The sequence below is a fragment of the Sarcophilus harrisii genome, chromosome 1 (assembly GCF_902635505.1).
Source record: "Sarcophilus harrisii chromosome 1, mSarHar1.11, whole genome shotgun sequence".
In the NCBI taxonomy this organism is placed as follows: Eukaryota; Metazoa; Chordata; class Mammalia; order Dasyuromorphia; family Dasyuridae; genus Sarcophilus; species Sarcophilus harrisii.
The window spans coordinates 32,047,716-32,070,624 of record NC_045426.1 but is presented as its reverse complement, the minus strand read 5'-3'; the positions used below and the strand labels follow the sequence as shown (position 1 = coordinate 32,070,624).

Genomic DNA, 22,909 nt, shown 5'->3' with positions numbered 1-22,909 from the left:
CCTTCTATCCATAATAACTTTTTTTTTAAATTTACTTATCAGTGTACATCCTATTTCCTCCAGTAGAAAGTAGGGTCCTTCAGAACCGGCCATTTAGTTTGGTCTTCCCAAAACCTGACACAGCACTTGGTGTGCAGAAAGCATTTAATAAATGCTCATTGAATTAACCTGGATTGCTTTTTGGATTAAAGCGCACCAGATTTGGAGTCAGTGTATCTGGGAGGGAATCCCGATTCCATTTACTTGCTATTTGTGTGACCTTGGACATGTTCCCTTCCTGAGCGCCTCAGTTTACTCCTCAGTAATATAAGAAAGTCAGATTAGAGGGCCTTTGAGGTTTCCCCCCTAAATATACAAGACTTCAAGGTAATACTTGAAAATAGAAACTAAAACACACACAATGAAATCTGGCATTAACTCAACACCATGGGCCACTGCTAAGTATGTGAAAAACCAAATGCTTTAATCAGTCTCTCAAGAACAGATCAATTGGATACATTAATATTGACCCATAGTTGACAGTGCTATGGACCACACACAAAGCATTGCCGTGGTCAACAGCAGGTAAATATATCCACATTACAGTACCAAGCATCGGCAAGAGACAGTCATTTGTCACTTTTGCAAAAAAAGCTTTCTCTCTCGCTCTCTCTTTTTTAACATACTATCATTGATATCAGCTTTCTCCCCAGTGCATTTTTCTTCAAAAACATGAATAAGTGCATTCCTTTTAGTCTGACTGTGTCTCTTTTGGCTTTCTCTTAATTGGTATCGGTTGCAAAGTTTATTGCTTTATTGTCTAAAAAAAGAAACAGAAAGAACTACGTTGTTACTATACATTGTCGTGTTGGATACATGATTTTGGCAACATTAGAATGCTGGGTATTTCACATCCCTAACAAAAGAGGGTGGCTGGGATTGTGGTCCTCTCAGAGCAAGGGCTCCAGGACCACAACCGGCTGTCCCCAGGGGCTGCATCTTTATCTTGTGGATACAACACACCGTCCCCAAACTCCTGATTCTCTGACCCACTGGTCACTGCAATGACTCCGCTCTCCATTTGGCAAAAAAGAAATAAATAAAACCACGCCCGGACAACTGGAGCATCCTCCTGGGCTCGCTCTTTCTCTTCTGGGACCCGGTTTATCCCCTGTAGCAATCAAGGGCCAGCGGGAGCCAGCGACTGTTCTGACGCTCAGCAAAGTGCCTGGCGCACTGTCACTGTAGGTGCTTAATAAATGTTTCTTGACTGACTGATTGCCCAGAGGCTGCGGGAGGCAGGGTCATGGTACAGAATGCCATACGGTCTATAAATAAACTTTTCAAGCAGGTTGTTTAGTGCTGGTCAGATTACAAAGGCCAGTGTCCTCCATGCAGTCCCCTTCCCCCACCCCCACCCCAAGCCATATCGCTGGCTAGAATTTCTCCAAACTGGCTAAGGAAAAAAGGCCGAATGACCGTTCAGACTTTGACCTTCATCCCCGCCAGTTTCTAACCCCTTCCCCCTCCCCACAGAAACAGGAAAAGGAGAGGGACAATGCTATGATTGTATCAATGAATACCTATGGTACAATTAGCAGTTCAAGCACAAGTCGGCAATTGCATTAACTACCTAAGTAAAAGAGCTGTACAATGATGGGGGGGTTGAAAGAATGGGAAAGTTTTTCCCTACCCCCTCAAGTAATAAAGCTATAAAAATTGATAGCATCATCAATGTTTCCAAAGATTTTCCTAGCCCAACGTGCATGGGAAATGTGCAACTGATTTTTTTTTCCACACGAACTGTCCACTCATATAACTGACATCCTCGATCCACATTCATCATCAATTCACATTTGACTTTTAAATACTTTTTTTAAAAGACCATCCTGAAAAAAAAAAAAAAAAAAAAAAAAGGTTTTCCTGATGAAAGAAGTTGGCACTCTGTCTCTAAAATATATTTCATATTTTTAAGTGGCTGAAGGAAAATTGGAAGCTCTTAATGTCTACATAGGCACCATGCTACTTCCTCCTTTTAAATCTGAAAGAAAAACCACCCAAAAACTTTCTCCTATGTCACACTTCAGTCAGTGCTAGTCCAAAGAAGACTACTCCTATATTTAAGGCACTTCATTCTGAATGAGATAAGCTTTTCTGCCTCTTACAATCAAATAGGAGGCCGCTACTGAGAAATTCCATTCGTCAGCCTGGCTCGTAACACCCTATATCATCTTTGTCAAACATCTAGGCTTGATATAGTACAGATAATGCTACAGTTATTGCATAGGACTACACTTGAGTAGATAATGCACTGAAACTACCTTTACAACATTGTTGTATGTTAAAATTTTAACATTATCAAGTAACAGTAATTTGCCGATATAGTAATCTCTCTCTTAAAAAAATGCCAGCGAGTTTGTTGCAACAAACCCCCCATTTCTATGACCGTAATGGACATATCAACTCTATGGTTATTGGTTTGCAAGAATATTTCTATTTTTCGTATCACTAAAAATAAATATGTAAGTTTATTTTGTCTAGAAAGCCTTGTTTACCTAGTCTATTTATACTACATCTTAAATGCATTTAAAAACATTTCCAAGTGAGACTATAATATACAAAATATTCTCAAATCTCTCTTTTAAACACAGGACCCTGCAAAAAAAATCTTCCATTCAAGTGTTTATAAAGAATGCAGAAAACCAGTGAGTTTTAAAAATGTTGAAAACTTGTCGTTTTAGATGCATATCCTTATAAATGAATACAAATGTATTGAAAAGAATGATGAGAATAAAGAATCCATACAAATCAAATTAACAGTACAACACATTTTTTTTAAAAAATTAAAAGTCCTAAAGCCAATTAGAAATGTGCCCAGTTTAGTTTTTATGCCTAAAAATCAAAATTCTTAAAAAGAAAAAACCTTTCAAGTGCTCCTTGATATCTGACTTGGAAAGTACAACATTTCTTTTTTTCCACAATAAAATATTTTTCTTATGAAAAGCTGAACCACACTCATTTGAGAAGACAAGATCATAAAAGCATCAAGAAATTGAGAGTGAGATTAAAATAAGCTTTCTGTTTTAGCAGTCTTGATCTCTCCCTTCTTCTTGCGCCCTGAAAATAGCCATCCGTAATGTTTCCTAACCAACTGGCAAAAAAAAAAAAAAAAAATAGTTGTTCTCTAAGAGTGTAGTAGTATCTCTTAAAATAGTCAGTGGTATAAAGACTAAACAATGCTGGAAGGATATTGTATTTTTAAGGCAGCACTAATAAATCAATACATTTACAAAATGGCAAAGGGCTTTTTGGTTGCTTTACATTCTTCCATTAAACGCATATATTTCATTTCCAAGTAAAGAGCTGGCATGAAGTCTCAAACCAAGTTTCACCTGAATAAAAGTACCATGATTTTGATTCAAAATTCTATTGCTCAGAATTCTAAAGTTCACGGTGAATCCAGTTCACAGATACTGTACGTGTCATGTACAATACTTTGGAGGCATTGGTAATTTTAAAATAGAATATATGTCTTTTTCACAAAATTCTAAAAAATAAAATATAGACTGGGCTATCGATGAAGCATGAAAAATTTTTATATTAAAGGAAAATTATCAAGAAAACCCCAAAAGGTAAAATCATTGAATCTACTGATCAGGAAGTGAAGCAGTTTATGAGAAGGCCGATCACCCGTTTGCTAACAGGCGTGATCAGTGTCTTCCATACTCATGCTGCTCCTCCGGCTACTCGTTTTGGAAGCTCCGGGAGATACCGACGAAAGGAGTGGATCAGTTACCCCGACGGGAGAGAGAGTATCGTCCATCAAGATGTCTTCCAGTTTGGAGCCCATTTTTGTAGGGACGCTGTAGGCAGTTGTTGTTTCAGTCCCGTTTCCCAAGTTATTGCTGAAAGTGATGGTGCCATCTGTAAGATCAAGAGTGGTTGTGCAGGTGAGATCTGGGTGATGCTGAAGGACATCCTGACTGCAGTTTTCAAGGACTGGCTCTTGTTTGATGACACGGTTCACCAGATCCGGGGAACAAAGCCCCGTAGACGGAATGAGGGAAAGTCCATGTGCTCGAGCCTGCATCTCAAGTTCCTAAAATAATAATGAAAATGATATGATGATAGTAACGAGACATATAATGACAAAATCAGAAAAATAAAACTTGTTTTAAAAGCAAGTGTTTCATGTGGATTATCACGGCCAAAGAATTCCTAGTCTATGGGTGACAATGCCTAGGCTAGACCACAGAAAGCATACGCAATCTCTCCATAGCTGTATTCCTTCTTTTAGATGTAGAATACCAAAATAGAGTCTACTGGGCATTAAGATTTCTCTACTTCTTGATACAAAGGAAATGGAAAACTGGAATAACAATGTCAGTATCATCCAAAAATGGCAAACAAAGGAAATAATAACTAGAAGAAACAGTATAGAAAAGGGGGGAGAGTTAGCCCTAAATTAGGAAGAGTGGAGTTCAGCTTACAAGCTCTTGTAGTGTGACCCTAGGCTAGTGTGCTGGACCACTCTCCAAGACTATAAATTTCAAAGTAGGTGCCAGTCTTTGGGATGGGGAATTTCCTCACCAGGAATTCCCTAAAACAACAGAATCACTCTCCAGATCAGTGATAATGATAACTCATACATTGAATGCAGCTCAAGGGGCTATATCAAAAGCTTAAAGTGTTTCAAAAGAGGTGGAGAGAGGGGGGAATTAGCCTTTCACACTACCAATGATTTCCTAACAAATGTCTGATCCTGAACAATTTCTTTTGAGTCTCCTCTGGAAAAGTTACTTGCCTCAATTTTCTTAACTATAAAAGTGGACAGTGATATCTGTAGAACTGAATTCATAGGATTGCTGTGAAACTCAAATGTGACAATGTATATGAACATATTATATTCTCTTTAAAAAACAGTATCTTAAAAGCATTCATTATTAGTGGGAAGAAGCATGGCTCAGAAAAAGAATGCTGAACTTGAAGTCAAGAGACTGCCACTTTCTACATAGATACATCTGACCTACATGTATTTAAATATCTCCTTTTATGCTTTATCTAAAAAATTAAAAATGTCATTTTCTTTATTAAAAAAAAAAAAATCTTTCCAAACTTTTAGGAAATTCTTAAGAGTGGAAAGACAGGTCAGGAAAAAAGGTTCTTTCATTATACAATGGATTAAGAGTGAGAACCAGAAACTTAACAAAGAGTAAGTCAAGTCAGGAAGTTCAATTGACTCTGTGATCCTATTTGGGACTTTTTTTTAACAATCACCCTAGAATGTTTTGCCACTTTCCAGTTCATTTTACAAATGAGGAAACTAAGGCAAACAAGGCAGAGTCACATAGTAGGGATCTAAGACCAGATTTCAACTCAGAAAAATGAATCTTCCTGACTCCATACCTGGCACTCTCTCCACTGTGCCACCTTGCTGCCCCAGAAATACCTTGACTAGAGATTAATGCTGTTTCTGGCAGATTTTGGTCTACATCATAAAGAACTATATTTGTAATATATATTTTTTTCTTTTTAAGTTCTTATCAGCAACCCATAATGTACCCTCCTATCCATGCCTTCCCATCTTTTGCCTCTCTTGCCCAAATCCGCTCCGAAATTCAACACTAAGCCTTCCTGTCTTCCTTCTGACATTGCAAAGGTGAGCCTGGAGTCTCTAGGCTATTTCTTTTACTAGAATACACGTATCAGATAGCGAGCATGAAATGAGGTGGTTACCCATGGTTCTGTCTATTCCTTTATATAATCTCCAGAAATTCATGTCTCTGCAGATGTAATTTCTACAGTCCCAGGCCATTTAAGAAAATAGCCATTTCGCTGATGTTACAGGCTCTTTCTCCTGTAAAAAACTCTACATGCCTCGCTCAGTTAAAGCAGAAATGAAAAGAAACCCCAAAGCCCAACTTGAAAATGAATTTTCACTTAAATCTGCACCTACATGCTAATGCTCATTGCATACTTATGAGAGAGAGAGAGAAAAAACAGAGAGAGAAAGAGAGGGAAGATAAAGAGAGAAGGAAGACAGAGAGAGAAAGGAGGAAGAGAAAGAGATTTGAAATCGGAGAGAGAGGAAGGAGAGGGAGAGGGAGGAGAAAAATATGGTGGAGAGAGAAAGATGAAGAGATAGAAGAATAAAAGGAAGGAGAGATGGAGAAAGAGGACAAGAAAGAAAAAAGGAAGATAGAGAAATGTGGAGAAATAGAGGGAAGGAGAGACAGAAGAGAAAGAGGGAAAGAGAAAAATGGATAGGGAGAAAAAAAGAAATGGAGATAGAGAGAGGGAGAGGGAGAAGGAGAGAGAGAGAGAGAGAGAGAAATGCCAATGCTATTAATGAATATTTATGTAAGAGAGTACCAATAGCCACAAATGAAGATTATAGTTATACAGGACCCTTGCTATTCCAGCTGTAGAACTGGATTAAAGGGAAAATATTATTATTATGCTACAAATGCTAACTATTGTATATAAAAAGGAGGGAAGAATCTGGACCTGTGACTTCAGCAACCTAGGAAAACAGCATGGAAACTGGCCCAACAGAGCTGCTGATGGTGTCAGCCAGCCCTGGATCCAGTGCTGTCTCCTGGCTATAAGCAGGTCACTCACTTCTTTGCATCCCTGGCACCTCGCCAAGACTTCAAGTTGCCAATAAGCATATATAAATTACTATATATAAAACCGCCAATCAGAGCTAGAGTGAAATAGTGTTTTCAGGTTTCCAAGTGTTTTGCAGATATTATTTCATTTGAGTCTCATTACAACCCTGGATAGGAGATATTCTATAGAGGAATTATTATTATTCCTATGTTAAAGAGGAGAGAACAGAGCCCATAGGAAGGGTTCAATGTATGATCTAAGTCTTTCTGACTCCAAGTTCAGCATTGTATCCACCATGTTGCTTCTTAAGCCATGTCATCCACCAAGGTTCAGTGATCTGAATGAAAAAATTCTCATTTTCCCAGATGGGCTGCCTTACAACGTGGGCCCCCAAAAGACTGGGACTTTAGGAAATTTACCAATAAAGATCAGGAAACTCTACAGACCATATTTATGGAAATGAAAAACTAGCTAATAAACCAACCAACCAAAGAAAGGAACAGAGACGATGCTCGTTCTGGAAGACGTTCTTTCCTGGAGGGTTTGTTCCCTAAGAGGAGTGCCCTTACCTGGATTCTGAGCAGGAGGTGCCTGTTAGCGTGTTCCAGTTTCTTCTGTCTGTTTTCGAGTTCTTTTGCCCGCTGCTGTTCTCGCTGTAGTTTTCGAATGTAGTCCACAGATGCTTTCAAGATAGTTCCCTTATTCCACCGCATATCTCTGCAACAGACAATGGAGAAAAATGGACCTTTGATATTTTGAGGTCATGAAAAAATCAAAATTCAAAAGACACATGTTTAATCTATCATTTAAAACTAACTATTCATACTCTTCTTGATCAACTTGAACACCAAAAAAAAATGATTTGATAAAGAGATCATGTTTTCAATGAATATTAATCTCAAATGTGTTCATATATATTTTTTAATTGAGAGATGCTATTAGTAGTGTGGTATAATTAAAAAAAAACTTCCAGGGATAAGAGAGATCTCAAAGGATTTCTACTCCAACTCATAACTGCACAAGAATCCCTTTGGTATCATGATCAAAGGACATGAATTCAGCTAAAGAGGTGGGAGTAGGAGGTAGGGGCAGATATAGCGCTGGGTCTGGAGTCATGATCTCAGAAACTTATTAGCTATGTGACCCTGGGCAAGTCACTTAACATCAAAATGTATGTCTTGGTTTCCTTAAATGCAAAATTAAGAAAATACTAGCCCCTACTTCCCAAGTTGTCTGGGAACATTAAATGACATGACATACATAAAGGACTAGCACAGTCCCTAGCATACAATAGGTGCTTTATAAAAGTTTCTTCCCTTCTTTTTGTTTGAAGATCTCCTTCTGTATGATTGCTTTGAGGCAGCCCTTTTGAAATCCTCTAATTGTAAAGAAATTTTCCCTTATATTTTACCTATGGAATATAAGAGGCTTTGAGGGCAGGGCTGTTTTGTTTTTGCCCTAGTACACAGAGTCTCTGACAGTGCTTAATAAATCCTTGTTGATTAACTTGAACCTAAATCTGTCTGGATTAGTTGTAGTAGGAATTTAGCAATATTATTAATATCAATAATAAAATATCATATATAAAAATAGCTATTATAATCTGATATTTATATAGTACCTAAGGTTTGCAATATATATTATGTTGATTATCTTATCCGATGCTCTCAATAATCCTATGCTAGAATCAGGAGAATACTGTACACAGTAACGATAAGATTAGGTGATGATCAACTATGAAAGACTTAGCTCTTCTCAGCTATGTAATGATCTAAAACGATTCTGTTAGACTTGGGATGGAAAAGACCATCCACATCCAGAGAAAGAGCTATGGAGACTGAATGTGGAGCAAAGCATATTATTTTCACCTTTTTTTATGTTTATTTATCTCATATTGTTTTTCTCCTTTTGGTCTGATTTTTCTTGCACAATATGACAAATGTGGAAATATGTTTATAATGACTGTACATGTATATCCTCTATCAGATCACTTAGGGTGGCAGAAAGTAATTGGAGGAGAAAAAAAACTGGAACTCCAAATCTTACAAAAATAATTGTTGAAAACTATCTTTATATGTATTTGGGGAAAAGAAAAGACTATTAAAAGCAAAAAGAAAGCTTTTTTTAAAAAATAATACTCTGCTATTTTTAGTCCCAATTTACTAATGAGGCTAAGAAAGGTTAAGTTTACTAAGATCAAAGGGTTAAGAAGTGTCTGGGAAGTATCGGAAAGCAGGTCTTTCTGACATCCCTCCTAGCATCCTGCCTGAATCTCTGGGTCACTATGAGGCTGTGTGACCTTGGTGAGCTAACTTGGGCCCCACCAGCCTCATCTCTTTCATAGAACTATCTGAAAGCCCAAATAAAACATTGTCTTTGAAAGTATTTCAATAAGGACGTAATAAACCAACCTATATATTGCAGGGGATAGAACACCAGTCCTGAAGTCAGGAGTACCTGAGTTCAAATCTGACCTCAGACACTTAACACTTCCTAGCTTTGTGACCCTGGGCAAGTTACTTAATCCCAATTGTCTCAGGAAATAAATAAATGAATGAATGAATAAATAAATAAATAAATAAATAAGTGAATGGATGGATGGATGGATGGATGAATGAATGAATGAATAAGTAAATAAATGAAAAGAAAAATAGAAGAAAGAAAGAAAGAAAAAAAAAAGAATCAGTTCCTGCTCTCAACACACCTTGTCCAGTGGAGATTCTGAGGGTTTGGTAATAGGCCAAATTTCTTAAAACGGTCATTTACACTTGATGCCCGAATTGCTTCCTGTCTCATTTGTTTCTAAACTTGCTATAATCTGGCTTCCACCCTCACCTATTCAAGTGAAACTGCTCTCTCCAAAGTCACCAAGATCCCTTCATTGAAATACTAATGGCATTTTCTCAACTTTCATTCTTCTTGACATCTCTGTAGCCTTTTACATTGTCTCTCTTCTCTTGGTTTTCAATGAACTACTCAGTCTTGATTCTCTTCCTTTCTCCCTGATCATTTCTTTCTTTTCCCTTTGATGGATTATCATCATGTTAGGACCCTTAAAGCTGGTAATACCCCCAAGATAGGCCACTGCTTCTCTTTTTGCTCTATACTCCCTCCCGACATGACCTCAACAGCTTCCATAGGCTTAATGATCATCTCTATATAGATGACTGTACATCAAGCCCTGTATTCTGTCTCAAGCTCTACTCTTTCATTATCAACTGCTTTATTTCCATCTAAGGTATCACCATCCTCCAGGTATCAACTTTCTACTCTTACTCACCCCATCAGCCAAGTTATTTTTATCTCCTCCTCCCCTGCCGAATCTGTCTTCTGCACTCACACAGATTCTACCCTGGTTCAGACTGCCATCAGCCCTCACCGGTACTACGTCAGCATCCTCTTATTTGGTCTCTCTGCCTCAAGTCTTTCCCTGATCTGACTCATCCCTCATTCAGTGGCCAAAGTAATTTTCCTAAAGCACACATCACTCTGTCCTATTGAACAAATTCCAGTGACTTTCTATTCCCTCTAGGACTATATATATATATATATATATATATATATATATATATATATATATATATTTATACACAATTTTTTTTTTTGGGGGGGGGGTCTTACATTAAAACCTTTTCTATCCTTTCCTATTCTTGCCTTTCCAGTTTGCTTTCACAATACTCGTTGCCATGTACTCTATTGGCCAGCCATACTAGCCTCCTTGTTCCTCGCACAAGATACCCTATCTCTCATCTTTGAATCAACCCAGGGATGCTTTCCTTCCTCGCTTCTACATTTTTAGAATCCTAGGTTTCCTTCAAAATCTCTCTCGAGGGCCACTTTCTGCATAAAGCCTTTTCTGACCTTAATAAATGCTTATTGATTGACTGAAATAACTTCTTTGAAGAGCAAAATCTTAACAGCAGGAGAGAAACATAAATATACGAGCTCATGCCTTAAGTAAGTCCAGGCTAGGAAGAGAGAAGTAGCATTTCAAGGTTGGTAAGAACTATTTCAACCCTGCTTTCCAGTCTTTGCTTTAGCATGACACTCAATCAATCCATGCATGTGTGCTCGGGCCTTCCACAGAGCGCAATATATTTTATTTCAACATGGTGAACAAAGAGAATGACCGTGGTTGGTTCACCTAATGAAATACATAAACATTCCATTTCAAAGAAAGAAAAAGAGGAGATACAAATACTATCTTTTGCTACAGACCCATCTTTTAATAATACTGGGCTAAAGAGGTTCCCAGGCTACAGTTAAAATAAAAATCTGCTTTGAAAAAAAAGTGAACGCTGATAGAGAATAGGAAAATGGGAATTCAATTTCAACACTCATGCAAGGCTGACTGTAGCAAATGAAGGTCACAGCCCCTTAGTATTATAAAATGATATTACTGAATGAAGAATTTGGATGTTTCAAGTTTTAAAATGACTTTACTTGAAAACCGGGAAGCAAACTGTTGAAAATGTAAAATTCACTTGGACATTCATTATATACTTTACAATGAATGGGAAATTATTTTTTTATTTTATTTTGTCACAACCCACTGTCAATCACATATATATCAAATTTCATAAGCCTTGCACAGACATGTCTTGATTTCATTTTTCCCCTTATTTGTGGGACTTAAAAGGCCATATTCAGAGAATAATTCTACACTGCATTACACAGATTCTATTGAGACATATACTTCCTGAAGCCACCTTATGTCAAATGAGCCAATTTCAAATGAACTAAACAAGCATTTTTCTTGTTCAATGGGCTCTTCTGGTAGACCCCTACCACAGGAAGAAGGGGAATCCTATACATGAATTTTATTAATGAAAGAACAGGAAAGCTAAAAAACCTAATTATCCAACTTGTCCCGAACAGCAGACCAAGAACTATGATTTTCTAAAAATATCATCGGCAAATATCAGAAAGGTGAACGTGATTATAGATTTTCATAAAATAAATTCTATTCATGCTTCTGAGATCTCCTTAGAATGATCCTGGAGTATAGTGATCTTTCCCCACTCCAATCACTACTTATAAATGCTAATCATTACCTGTAGACTCATTAGTGACTATGGTCATCATCTACATTAAGGGGCAAAGAGGCCCAAATCTTGCCAAAGTGCTGGTTAAAAATCTCTGTAGTCCCTGAAGCACTCTTAAAAACAAGAGTGTAAGCAAACAAAACTCTGAGCTTTCTGGTGGCTTTCTTTCTTCCATGCTCAATCAATACAAAGTAAAAGAGAAAGTATATTAGAGCTACATGGAAAAGTAAAAAGATGATAAGATTAATGGATAAGATAATGGATTAATGGAAATTGAGGGTCCCACTGGTATCCTGCCCAATCCTAAAATTCTGTAAGTTAAAAATTATAGAAGGCCCTTTTAATGCTAGGGAAGCGATCTTTATTTTAAAAATACCTATAAGTATTTGTACACAGAATTAACAAATGAAATAAAAGAAAATAAATAGAACATAACAACATGGAACTGTACTCACGGATCATTTGACTTTGGTATCAAAGTGCCTAGCTCTTTAATGCGGTCATTGATGTTAAACCTCCTCCTTCGTTCAACTTCAAGGAAAAAAATACATGAGAAATATTTATTAGGATAAAATAACATACTCAGTTAGAACATCTCATTAAGATTCTCTTTTACAATGGAAAAACTGCCTGACTAGTAGTCAAGAGGACCAAGATTTGATATTCGGTCTAGTCCCTATTTGAGTCTAGACAAGTACATCGCAACACTTGTCTGAGTCTCAGTGTCTGCATCCAAAAAATGAGGGGATGAGACTTTATGAACTCTATAATCTTTTTCATCTGTACTGAGCTTTGGGAATCTAAAGACGTTCATATATATCAAAAGAAGTCTTTAATCCATCTACTGCACCATACTCCTTCACTCTGGTGTGTATACATGCATATATATGCAAGTATATGATAAGTATTTTGTGTGTATATGTATGTGTGTGTGTATATATATATACACACATAAAATGTATATAAACATACACACAGGCACACACACAAATATATATAAAAATACAATATATAATATAATATACAAATATATCTATACATATATATTTGTGTGTGTGCCTGTGTGTGTTATGTATATGTGGTATTGAGTTGCTCTACGATCATATTTTTCCCTATTATATATTATATTAGCATATAAATATATATAGATATACATAACCATTTATACATTGGGGCATGTATAAAAATATTTGTATACAAATTTGAGATCCCTTTAAGTAATAATGATATTCAAAAGCAAGTGAAGTTTTTTCAACATATATATATATATATACTATGTGTATAGTACATATGCTTTATATAGCCATATAAATATGTTTATATACAAAATGAACTATTCACATTCATTGACAATTTATTATTTGACCCTGAGCAAATAATTTCACCTCTAAATACTCCTAGTCAACTCTCTACACACTGAGAGGTACAACAGATGCCATTTTGCACTGATGAAAAGAAGTACCTCACTGAGAGTTCCCTGCTGCAACATATTGCAGGAGAGAGCAAAGAAAAGAAAATTCCTCTTTTATTTGCAAAAGTGGCACAAAATGAATAACAGAAATGTTTTATTTAAACAGTTGGAAGGATAATCCATTTTGTACCATTTAAAATTTGATTAATCGGGGGGGAGGGGAGGGGAAGTATGATAATTTTATTATATATTTAAAATATGTACCAAGTATTGTGTACCAAGTTGTACATAATAGATTTGCAGTTTTATGTGAAATTATTTTTTAATTATAATTATGGAAATGCCTATTTTATTACAAAAATTAAAATTTATATATATATATATATTTGGATTAACTAGAATGCTGAAGGAATAGAATATTTTAATTAACTATTTAAAAACAACTGAAAGTTAATCAGAAACTCTTCTTTGTTCAAAAGTTGTTGAGGGGAAAATACTTCAAAACTGTATGAATCAACTTCCTGCTTTAGGAAATAATGGTTATTGACTAGAACTAAATCTTTCCTGAATGGTTAAAGGATCTTAAGAGAACTTTTAGAGTCTTCACTTTCAAAATACCTATTGCCATTGTTTGGGAGGATAATTGTAAAATATATAATACACTATGGCTGTAAGATTTTTAAATAGTTTCTCTGCTTTTCCCCCGTGTAATCTGTCCCCCTTTTCCTAAAACAAGAAATAAATTAACAAAACACATTTCCAGATAAGGTAGTCTCTGATATTCCCTCTAGTGCTAGTCTATGATGCTATGGATATTACTGGTTTCATTAAAGAAGGTTTCATTATTTCTCATAACTTGCACAAGTAATTTAAGTTTTTATTCTCAGTTCACCACTCTTCAAAGAGTTCTGAGATTTTTTACTTTTTAATATTGATTTCTAGCTAGGAGACAAGATTTTGAGAGCCTGGTATACATGATTTTAAGCTGATCAAGTTTACTGTTTCCTGTCAATATTGACTTAAATATTCTATTTATTTCAGACTTCAGACTTCTTATTGGTTTAGGCAAGTTTTAATACAGTCTTCCCTGTTTCATTTAAAGGGAGTTTTCTACAATGAGTCCTATTGCTAATTATCTGGTTATCTGTATCTTTTTAAAAAGGGGAAACAAACAAGTTGCTTTCAAAGGATTTCAGAGGTCCTCAAGTTCAACACCTTTTAGCTGAGACTAGATTTAGGGCTCTGGGGTTCTCCTTCCCACTGTTCCACTATACATTCTCCATTATGAAAGGAAAAATAAAGCTCGGAAGAGTAATCATTGGAAGGTATGATCTAAGGCTATATAACAAATATAGGATTAAAATCAATCTACATTCTTATTTTTGTCATAGTTTTAAATCATTGATCTAAGTAAATGGGAAAATAGCTCCATCTCTGACCTGTCTTTTTGGCAAAGTAGTCTACTATCCAGAAATGAAGATTCCAGTACCTCTTTAGTAATGGATTATTGTGTAAAAAACATTTTAAATTAGATAGTTGGAGATCAATCTTCCAACCCCACAAAAAACTACAAATAAAAAGTAACTAGGAAAGAAAGTTGATTGAACGAAGAGTTGTTTGAAGGTAAAAGAGGAAAATAAGTGTGTTTTTCTAAACAACAAACTTCTTTCATGGGGATTTTTTTTGTTGTTGACAATCACTTTAGTATTATGAAAGACATTCATTTTCTTCCAAAATCTCAACTAACATTTTGTAACCAAAGGATGAGCATTATTTCAATAAAACATTGACTTTAAGATGAACAAAACCAACTTACTTAAATTGTGATTGTCCTTTTTTTGTCTCTCTTTGGCCAATGCCCTTGCTTCTGATTCTGTAGGAAAAATACACGCTGTGCACGTGAATGAAGTAATTAATTATTGGAAATGTTCAAGGAACAAAATGCAATTTGCAAAACATCTAATCTTTTAAATGAGTATAAATGAATCTTACTTAATATAAAAGAAATTAAAAAAAAAAAAGAAATAGCATTTCTACATTCCTATTTCCAATGGAATTAATGTATAATATTTGTGTATTTTGTGTTTTCTCAAGTTGTTTTTTTTTTTCACCTAAGTAGAATATAAGTTCTTTGAGGGCATAGGTTTTATTAGTCCCTACTCTGCAGTACTCTCTATTAGTCTCTAGCACATTCTAAGTACTAAATAAACTCTTGCTGAATTGAATTAAATACATTTGTTCAATGTGAACTAATTGTTCCCAAAAGTTGAATGAAGACTTGGTGAATTGAAGTGGATTCAATTAAAATTAAGAAGAGATAAAAAAGGGACTTGAGGAGAATGGAAAACCCTCTTGCAAAAAGCCACTGCTATAACTAACTTATTTCAATATCTGAAGGATATGTGTTCCTTCAACAACATTAGTTCTTGATAATAATATAGAGCTTAATAACACCTAAAGATTTATATAAATGTAAGTTATTATTAATGAAAGAACAACTCTGTGAGTTGATTGGGAGAAAAAAAAAATCAACATCTGGTAACCAATGTCTTGGTGCTGAGTCTCTCTGATCTTAGGCTGGGTCTTGTACAACAGACATAAATAAAGATCATCTCTGGGCTCACATACAAAGTGTTTCAACCTCTGGAGGATATAGCCAGAGCTTCTGATCCAACAACAGAGTATGGAGAATGCAGGCTCATTTAAAAAAAAAAAAAAAAGTAGAATCTTAATGGAGGTAAAAATGAAACTCCACAATTTACAACAAATTTTCATAATGGTTCTCTGAAGAACCTCTGAAGTGGATATCACCACTGCATTAGCAGAATGATCAAAAACCAGGCAGAAATTTCAGTCATTATAATACTTCTCCAAAGCCCATTAATTCAATCCTTAGGCCTTTGATACCTTGATTGGGTTCTCATGCCATGTGTTGGCCATCATCCCACCCAAATCCTGCCTATCATCTTCATCTTCCCATGACTATCCTGGGGGCATTAGGTTTGGATAAGTGAGCTTTTTAATCCAAAGGATTGATAATGTACTATTCTCCCCAATTTTCTGAAAACACACACACACAGACATTTGTCATTTCTACCTTCTACCTTAAATCTTTCTCATATATCCCCTTCTCTCCACTGACATATATCCAGATTATTGCTATTATCTGCTATTCAATAAAATCTAGTGATTCCACATTACCTCCAATGATCAAATATAAAAGCCTGTTTGGCTGTTCACATTGTTCACACACTAACCATATCTAGGCTACTGAAATTTTTCTCCCCTCCACTGCCACAATCCAATGACACTAATCTTACTAACTTCTTGAAAAGGACATTCGATTTCCTGACTTTCAACCTTTGAATTAGCTGTTCCCCATGCCTAAATGTCTGTCTCTTCCTGATCTCTACTTCTTGGAGTGCGTGACTTTCTTTAAGACTCGGATCAAATCACTCCCCTTTGCAAGAGGGTTTTCCATTCGCCTCAACTCCCTTTTTTAAGGTCTGAAGGATCAGTTCCTATTCTCAGCATTAAGAGAAATGTTAATACTAGTAGTTACTTAAGTGCTTCAACATCTCCTCATAAGTATGGCTCAGAATTACAATTTATATTTTCTTTTGTAATAAATCTTTGGATATGGTACAACATAAAAAGTAAGGTCTCCAAAAAGATAGAGAAGGAATGTGTGTCCACTATTATTCTTAAAGTTGAAACACCGTATCATCTATGAAATACAGAATTTAACCACTGGAAGAAATGAAACCAGTTTGTCAACAGCCACAAAACTCTGTTCTCCAAAGTAGCATTTATTAAGCACCAGTAGAGAATACAAAGCAATGGACTAAGCACATTAGGAGGATATAAAATAAATCATTATTTCCACCCTCAAGGAACTTACAATTTAGTCAGGGGAATGAAATAGTGGACAAATAAAACAATTAGGGAACAAAACAAGACATCAATGAAGTTTCTTCTGTTAGTGCAATATATTGAAAAAATAATCAAATGGGAAATGCTTAATCAGGGAAGATTTATAAGAGAAAGCATTTTTAGTCAAATCTGAGAAGAAATAGCCACCAGGACAAAGCAGTAAGAAAATATAAGAAATAATACATGGAAACAGAGACACAAAAGCACATTGATTTAAGTGGACCAGAGTGGCCATATTTGAAAGACGGAGAATTTCAATATAAGTCAATTTTCCAAATGGATGCTTAAAGGACAAAAAGGAAATGAGCCAAAAACTGATGACTTTTGAAGAATAAATATGACATCAAGAAATATAGTGAAATGACTATTTACCTGTGAGTTCCCTTTTGATGTTGGGAAGGTTGGCTGGACAGGAGTTGCTGATTGCCAGCCCTGGAGGTGGCAAGCCTTGGTTGCCGTAAAGGTCAATCAAATTTCCAGAAACAGGTAACTGTGGGAGAAGGAGAAACCCCCAAATGATTAATTCCCAAGGAGGTCTACACAGAAAGAGCAGTTATATCATGCAGAATCAAATTAAAAGTATCATCGGTAAAACATAATCTATGCTTTTATAAAAACTCTGAAATATTTCTCCTCTCTTCTATTCACATTGCTAAAAAAAGGATGTATTCTTTCATTAGTTTTACAGGCCCTCTTGGCTTGCAAGCTGAAGCTGCTTTGTGGTATATCAAGCAGACATGTCATAATGAAGATCAGAATCTGACCATTAGTCATTCATGTCAGGTTATTAATAGAAATGGAACTAAAGGCATTAGTTTGAAAGCAATTTACATAACATAATGAATACCGCTTCTTTGGAGTATGATGCTTTTTCTTTCCAGTACTTTTTTTTTTAAGCATCTTTTAACAGAAACAGAGTTTATTTCTTTTCAGACCACAAGAGGGAGCCCATTGACTCTTGTAAATAAATAAAAACTGGGAGGGAAGGAAGGAGGAAAGGAGGGAAGAAAGGGGAGAAGGAAGGGAGGAAGGAAGGGAGGAAGGGGAGGAAGGGAGGAAGGGAGGAAGGAAGGAAGAAAGGCAGGAAGGAAGGCAGGCAGGAAGGAAGGAAGGAAGGAAGGAAGGAAGGAAGGAAGGAAGGAAGGAAGGAAGGAAGGAAGGAAGGAAGGGAGGAAGGGAGGGAGGGAAGAAGGGAGGAAGGGAGGAAGGGAGGAAGGGAGGAAGGGAGGGAGGAAGGAAGGAAGGAAGGAAGGGAGGAAGGGAGGGAGGGAGGAAGGGAGGAAGGAAGGGAGGAAGGAAGGGAGGAAGGGAAGGAGGGAGGGAGGGAGGAAAGGAGGAAGGGAAGGAGGGAGGGAGGGAGGGAGGAAGGAAGGAAGGAAGGAAGAAAAGGAGGGAGGGAGGGAGGAAGGAAGGAAGAGAAGGAGGGAGGGAGGAAGAAAAAGGAAATTCATTTAAAATAAAAAGTGGTTTGCAATTTACTCTGAATTTTACATTTCTAGGAAAATGCTTCACTTTTCTGTCCTGACAGACATGATGTCTTTTAAAATTATGTACCTTCATAGAATTAATTCATTACAATGATTTTATTATCTAAAATTGCTGAATAGCATAATACTAATTATTATCATCATTATAACATTATTATTATAGTACTGACATTATATAGTAGATCATTATCTCATAATTAGGAAGATCTGCGTTCAAATCCTGCCCTGCCACATAGCAGGAGTGTGAACTTGGGCAAACCCCTTAATCTCTTAGTCCCCCAGGCAAATCTTCTATGACTATAAATTGCAAAATAGGCAGAAATCTGCATTCAGAAGAGGAATTTCCAAATTGGGAACTCCCTATCCCCATTGAAATCACCCTGGGATGTGCTTGAAAATGTTTAACACCTGGATCTCCAAAAACCAAAGTAAAAAGATGCGATGTCTTTAAGTTAATCTACATAACTATCATTTTCTTCATCACTTTCTTAAATCTAGAAAATCAACCAACTACTCAAGTCCTAATTTGCTGCATATATGATTTCCAAAGTATAGATGGTCACACTGCAAATTGAGTCTGTTCAAGCTGGTTCTAGTTCATCCTTTTCTAGTCTCAAATCAATGAATAATAATAGCACCTTACAATGATAAAGTGTTTTAAGATTTGTGAGACATGATCTCATTTGATACTCATAATAATCTTATATAGATGCTGCTATTATTCTGATTTTACAGTTAAGAAAATTAGCTACCAAGTCTGGCACTCCACGATGCTGTGCTACCTTAGAAAGCCCCATGGTTCATGAGGTCTACACAGTCTCCAATCCTGAAACCAACAAAACTAAAGTGCTAAATAAATTCATCTTTAAAAAAATATTCTGTGTAGTCTTCACTTTTCTGTCCTATTTTTCAACTATAGGTTATTCCTATTTTTAAATTTAATTCAGTTAATTTTGAGAACTCTCCTGATCAGGCGATAGTGCTATGTCAAGGGGCATCTACTGTACTGTACTGTACTGTACTGTGATAATTAATCAATAAAATTTATTAATCGGCTACTATCTGCCAGGCACTGTGATAATAGCCATGCTTCTGAGAAACAAGTTAGAATGAAAAGCACAATTGTTTTGTATTCTGAAGTTATCAACAAAATGGTGTCAACACTCAATCCCATTCAATAAAAGCATGACTAAAAAACTGTAAAGTGGAGCTTGGAGAAAAGGAAGTAATCAAAGAAAGATCAAGGTCTTTAGATTTAGGGTTTTCAGATGAAAGAGTGTGAATTGGACTCAGTCTTTGCAAAGAATCCAAAGAGGATCAATGAGCTGAAATTACAGGAAGGCAGTTCAGGGTTGAATATATGAAAAAACTCCTCAACAATCAGAACAACCTGAAAATTGGACAGATTGACCCAAAGGGGTAGGGAGGTGCCTATGGCAAGATATTTTCAGGGACATATAAGAAACACAACAAATGATATATAGGACTGAGAAAACTGTCTCAATTTCCACATTTATAAAATGAGAGAACTGAATTTAATGACATCTAAGGTTCCTTCCCACTTGAGATCTGTTCTCCTACATCTCCGAAATCCCTGCCAGCACTAGGATTGCAAGACCATTTCAGTGTGCGCACACATCCACATGTGTGTGGCAAATGGTTCAAGTTAAGATTACTTTGTAATTTATGTGTAATCATTTCTAATTTTTTGAAACAGTCTAAAAAAAACAAAACAAGACAACTCAAGATAAGCACTGTAGAAAGTGGGAAGGATGACAGTTTCCAGGGAATTTGTACCATCATTTCCACATAAATACAAGGAGGAAGAATATGAATGGAGGGAAAAAAAATTATCGTATCAAATGTTTCAGATAAGAGTTTAGTATAATATACATATAAATGAATGTATGTTTAGTATATGTGTGTATATATAAAATATAAGTACAAAATGTTAGTACATGCGTATATTTATACATGTGTATACATTATATATATAATATATACATATAATATAGAGAATTTTACTGCATGTACAAGTAACATATGTACAAAATTTTCATCATATGTATAAATGCATACATGCATATAATAAAAAATGTTGTACACAGATATTATAATGATAAAAATATATAAAATCAAAAGTCGTTCCCCAATAGATAAATAGTCAAATGAAGAGTTCTCACAAGAGTTACAAACCTACAATACATATGAATGAACATTCCAAGTAACTAAAAAAAAAAATGCAAATCAAAACAACCCTGAAGTTTCATCTCATACCCTCCAAACTGGCAAAGGTGACAAAAGCCAATGCTGGAGAGGTGTTTAGAAAATAAATGGACACAATAATGCATTATTGGTGGAACAGCGAGTCAGAACAACCGTTCATTGTGTTTGACGGTATCCAACTCTTCATGACCCCATTTTGGATTTTCTTGACAAAGATACTAGAGTAATTTACCATTTTCTTCTCCAGCTCATTTTACAGATGAGGAAACTGAGTCTTCAAAGAACCCAAAAGAGAGCATCACTTTTACTGGCTCTACAGAACATGGACAAAATTAGATGCTCATGAAGTGGGGAAATGATCAAACAAATAGTGAAAAATGAATGTATTACTGTGCTATAAGTGATGACTATAATGAACACAGAGAAACACATAAATGAACTGATACAAAGGGGAATATACAGAGCCAGGAAAAAAATAAACACAATAATGTTAGCAACAAGTGGAACTAGAAAGAACTACCATGATCCAAGTAAAAATGAAATTTGCAAAATTCCACAAAGCATCAGCCCCAAGAAGAGATATGAAAAGAGATCTTCACTTATGCCCTTACAAAGGTAGGAAGTCCATAAATGTGGAAAAAAACTTGCAGATTTTTTTTTAATGAATTGATAAATTTTCTCTTAATAATGTCTGAATTTCTTTTTTGTTTGTTTATTTCTTACATAGGATAGTTCTCCAGAAGTCACAGAGGAGAAATGTGGGGAAAATGTTGGAAATTTTTTAAAATAGTCAAACAAAGGATAAAAACAAAAACGATTTTTAAAAAATACTTAATATACTAGCTCACATAGTATAAATTATACTAAAGAAAGAACATACATGGAATACCATGTTCTTCTAGTATGTAGAGGGAAAAAAAAGACTCAGAACCATTCAGACTTATTCTTTATACAGGGAACGATTAATCTTCTTATTCAATGTCATTTCTCATATCCTGTTTTAACTTTTTAAAATCTTTTTATTATACTATGTTATAGAAATGCTTACTTTATTTCATAAATAAAAAAGTAAATTTAGGAAGTTAAAAAAAAGCTTCATCAAATTATGTCTCTATCCCCCACCACACACACACTCCTACCCACATTTTTTTTTTTTAAATACCTGCCCAATTTAGTGTACTTTGGCTAATGGATTAGAATAAAATTAAGAAAATAAATAAACAAAAATTTGTCACCACTCTTTTCCTTTGCTGCAATCTTTACATTAAATGATGCTCATTTCACACAGAATAATTTCTCCGAGTCAACCTCGACCTTTCCAATTCAATCATGACCTTGCTTTGTTGGTTTTGCCCTCTCTTCTGTAATTTGCTAAACAAATTTGAATTTTTAAATGCAGACATCTATAAGAATATCATTTGAAAACCAGCAACATCTGGCATCTTTTTTTTTTCCCAATTTCCAAAGCTTCCTTTTCTCTTTACCAAAAGGAAGTTCCAATGAGGGTCAGCTGAGCCAACAAGGAATAAAGGAAATTCTTGGGGCTGAGGCCTTTGATGGACAAGCTGTGTTCGAGAAGATTGTTCCTATATCAGCACCCATGATATGCATTGAAGTTAAGTCACTCTGGCAAGACAAGTTGCTTTATGGAAGCTAGCCAATTCTTTCATGAATACTCCCTATGGCTACTTCCGCTAACTTCTGAGCTTAAGGACAAGGTGTCATCTACTTACATGGCAATTAATTGCTTAAGCAAGGAGCTAATACAACATCCTGCACCAAAGGCAGCTAAAGAGGAGGTGGCTTGCGTTCAAGAAGATTTGAGTTCAAATGTGACCTCGGATACTTACAAAGTGTGATCCTAGGCAATCTCTCAGAGCCTACAAGCAACTCTAGAAGCCTGTAAATCACAGATGAGGCCCTGTGCAGGGAATTTTTTACAATGATGAAAGCCAAGATTTCAATGACCGAAATAAGAAGGAAGAAGAGCAGAATGAAAAGGAGGAGGAAGAAGAGGAAAAGAAAAAAAGAGGAGGAGAAAGAGAAGAAGAGAAGGAAAGAGATTCCAAAGTCTTTGGATTTCATTTTGTCTAACTATTGCATGATGATGGTGATGTTCAGAAAGTTTGCCCCTCGGGAGGCCAATTCCTTCACCTGTAATTCAATCTTAATTGTAAGGACAAAAAGAAAGAGGGGAGCTAAGGTGGACACTTAAG

General features: G+C 35.8%; 1 protein-coding gene across 7 annotated transcripts in view; it reads right to left on the bottom strand.

The window, feature by feature from the left end:
* Positions 1-438: 438 nt before the first annotated feature.
* The window catches only part of MITF (melanocyte inducing transcription factor), a 264,094-nt gene continuing 241,623 nt past the window's right edge, over positions 439-22,909 (bottom strand). For 4 of the 7 annotated variants that reach the window (XM_023498108.2, XM_031953900.1, XM_031953883.1 and 1 more), the window contains exons 6-10: positions 17,353-17,470; positions 14,864-14,938; positions 12,092-12,167; positions 7,161-7,308; positions 439-4,078 (exon numbers count right to left, since the gene is read on the bottom strand). In XM_023498108.2, the coding sequence (XP_023353876.1) occupies positions 3,677-4,078; positions 7,161-7,308; positions 12,092-12,167; positions 14,864-14,938; positions 17,353-17,470 (819 nt within the window). In that variant the 3' untranslated portion in view covers positions 439-3,676. The remainder of the gene's footprint in view (positions 4,079-7,160; positions 7,309-12,091; positions 12,168-14,863; positions 14,939-17,352; positions 17,471-22,909) is intronic. The other 3 variants (XM_031953908.1, XM_003762364.4, XM_031953888.1) reach the window with 1 other exon arrangement.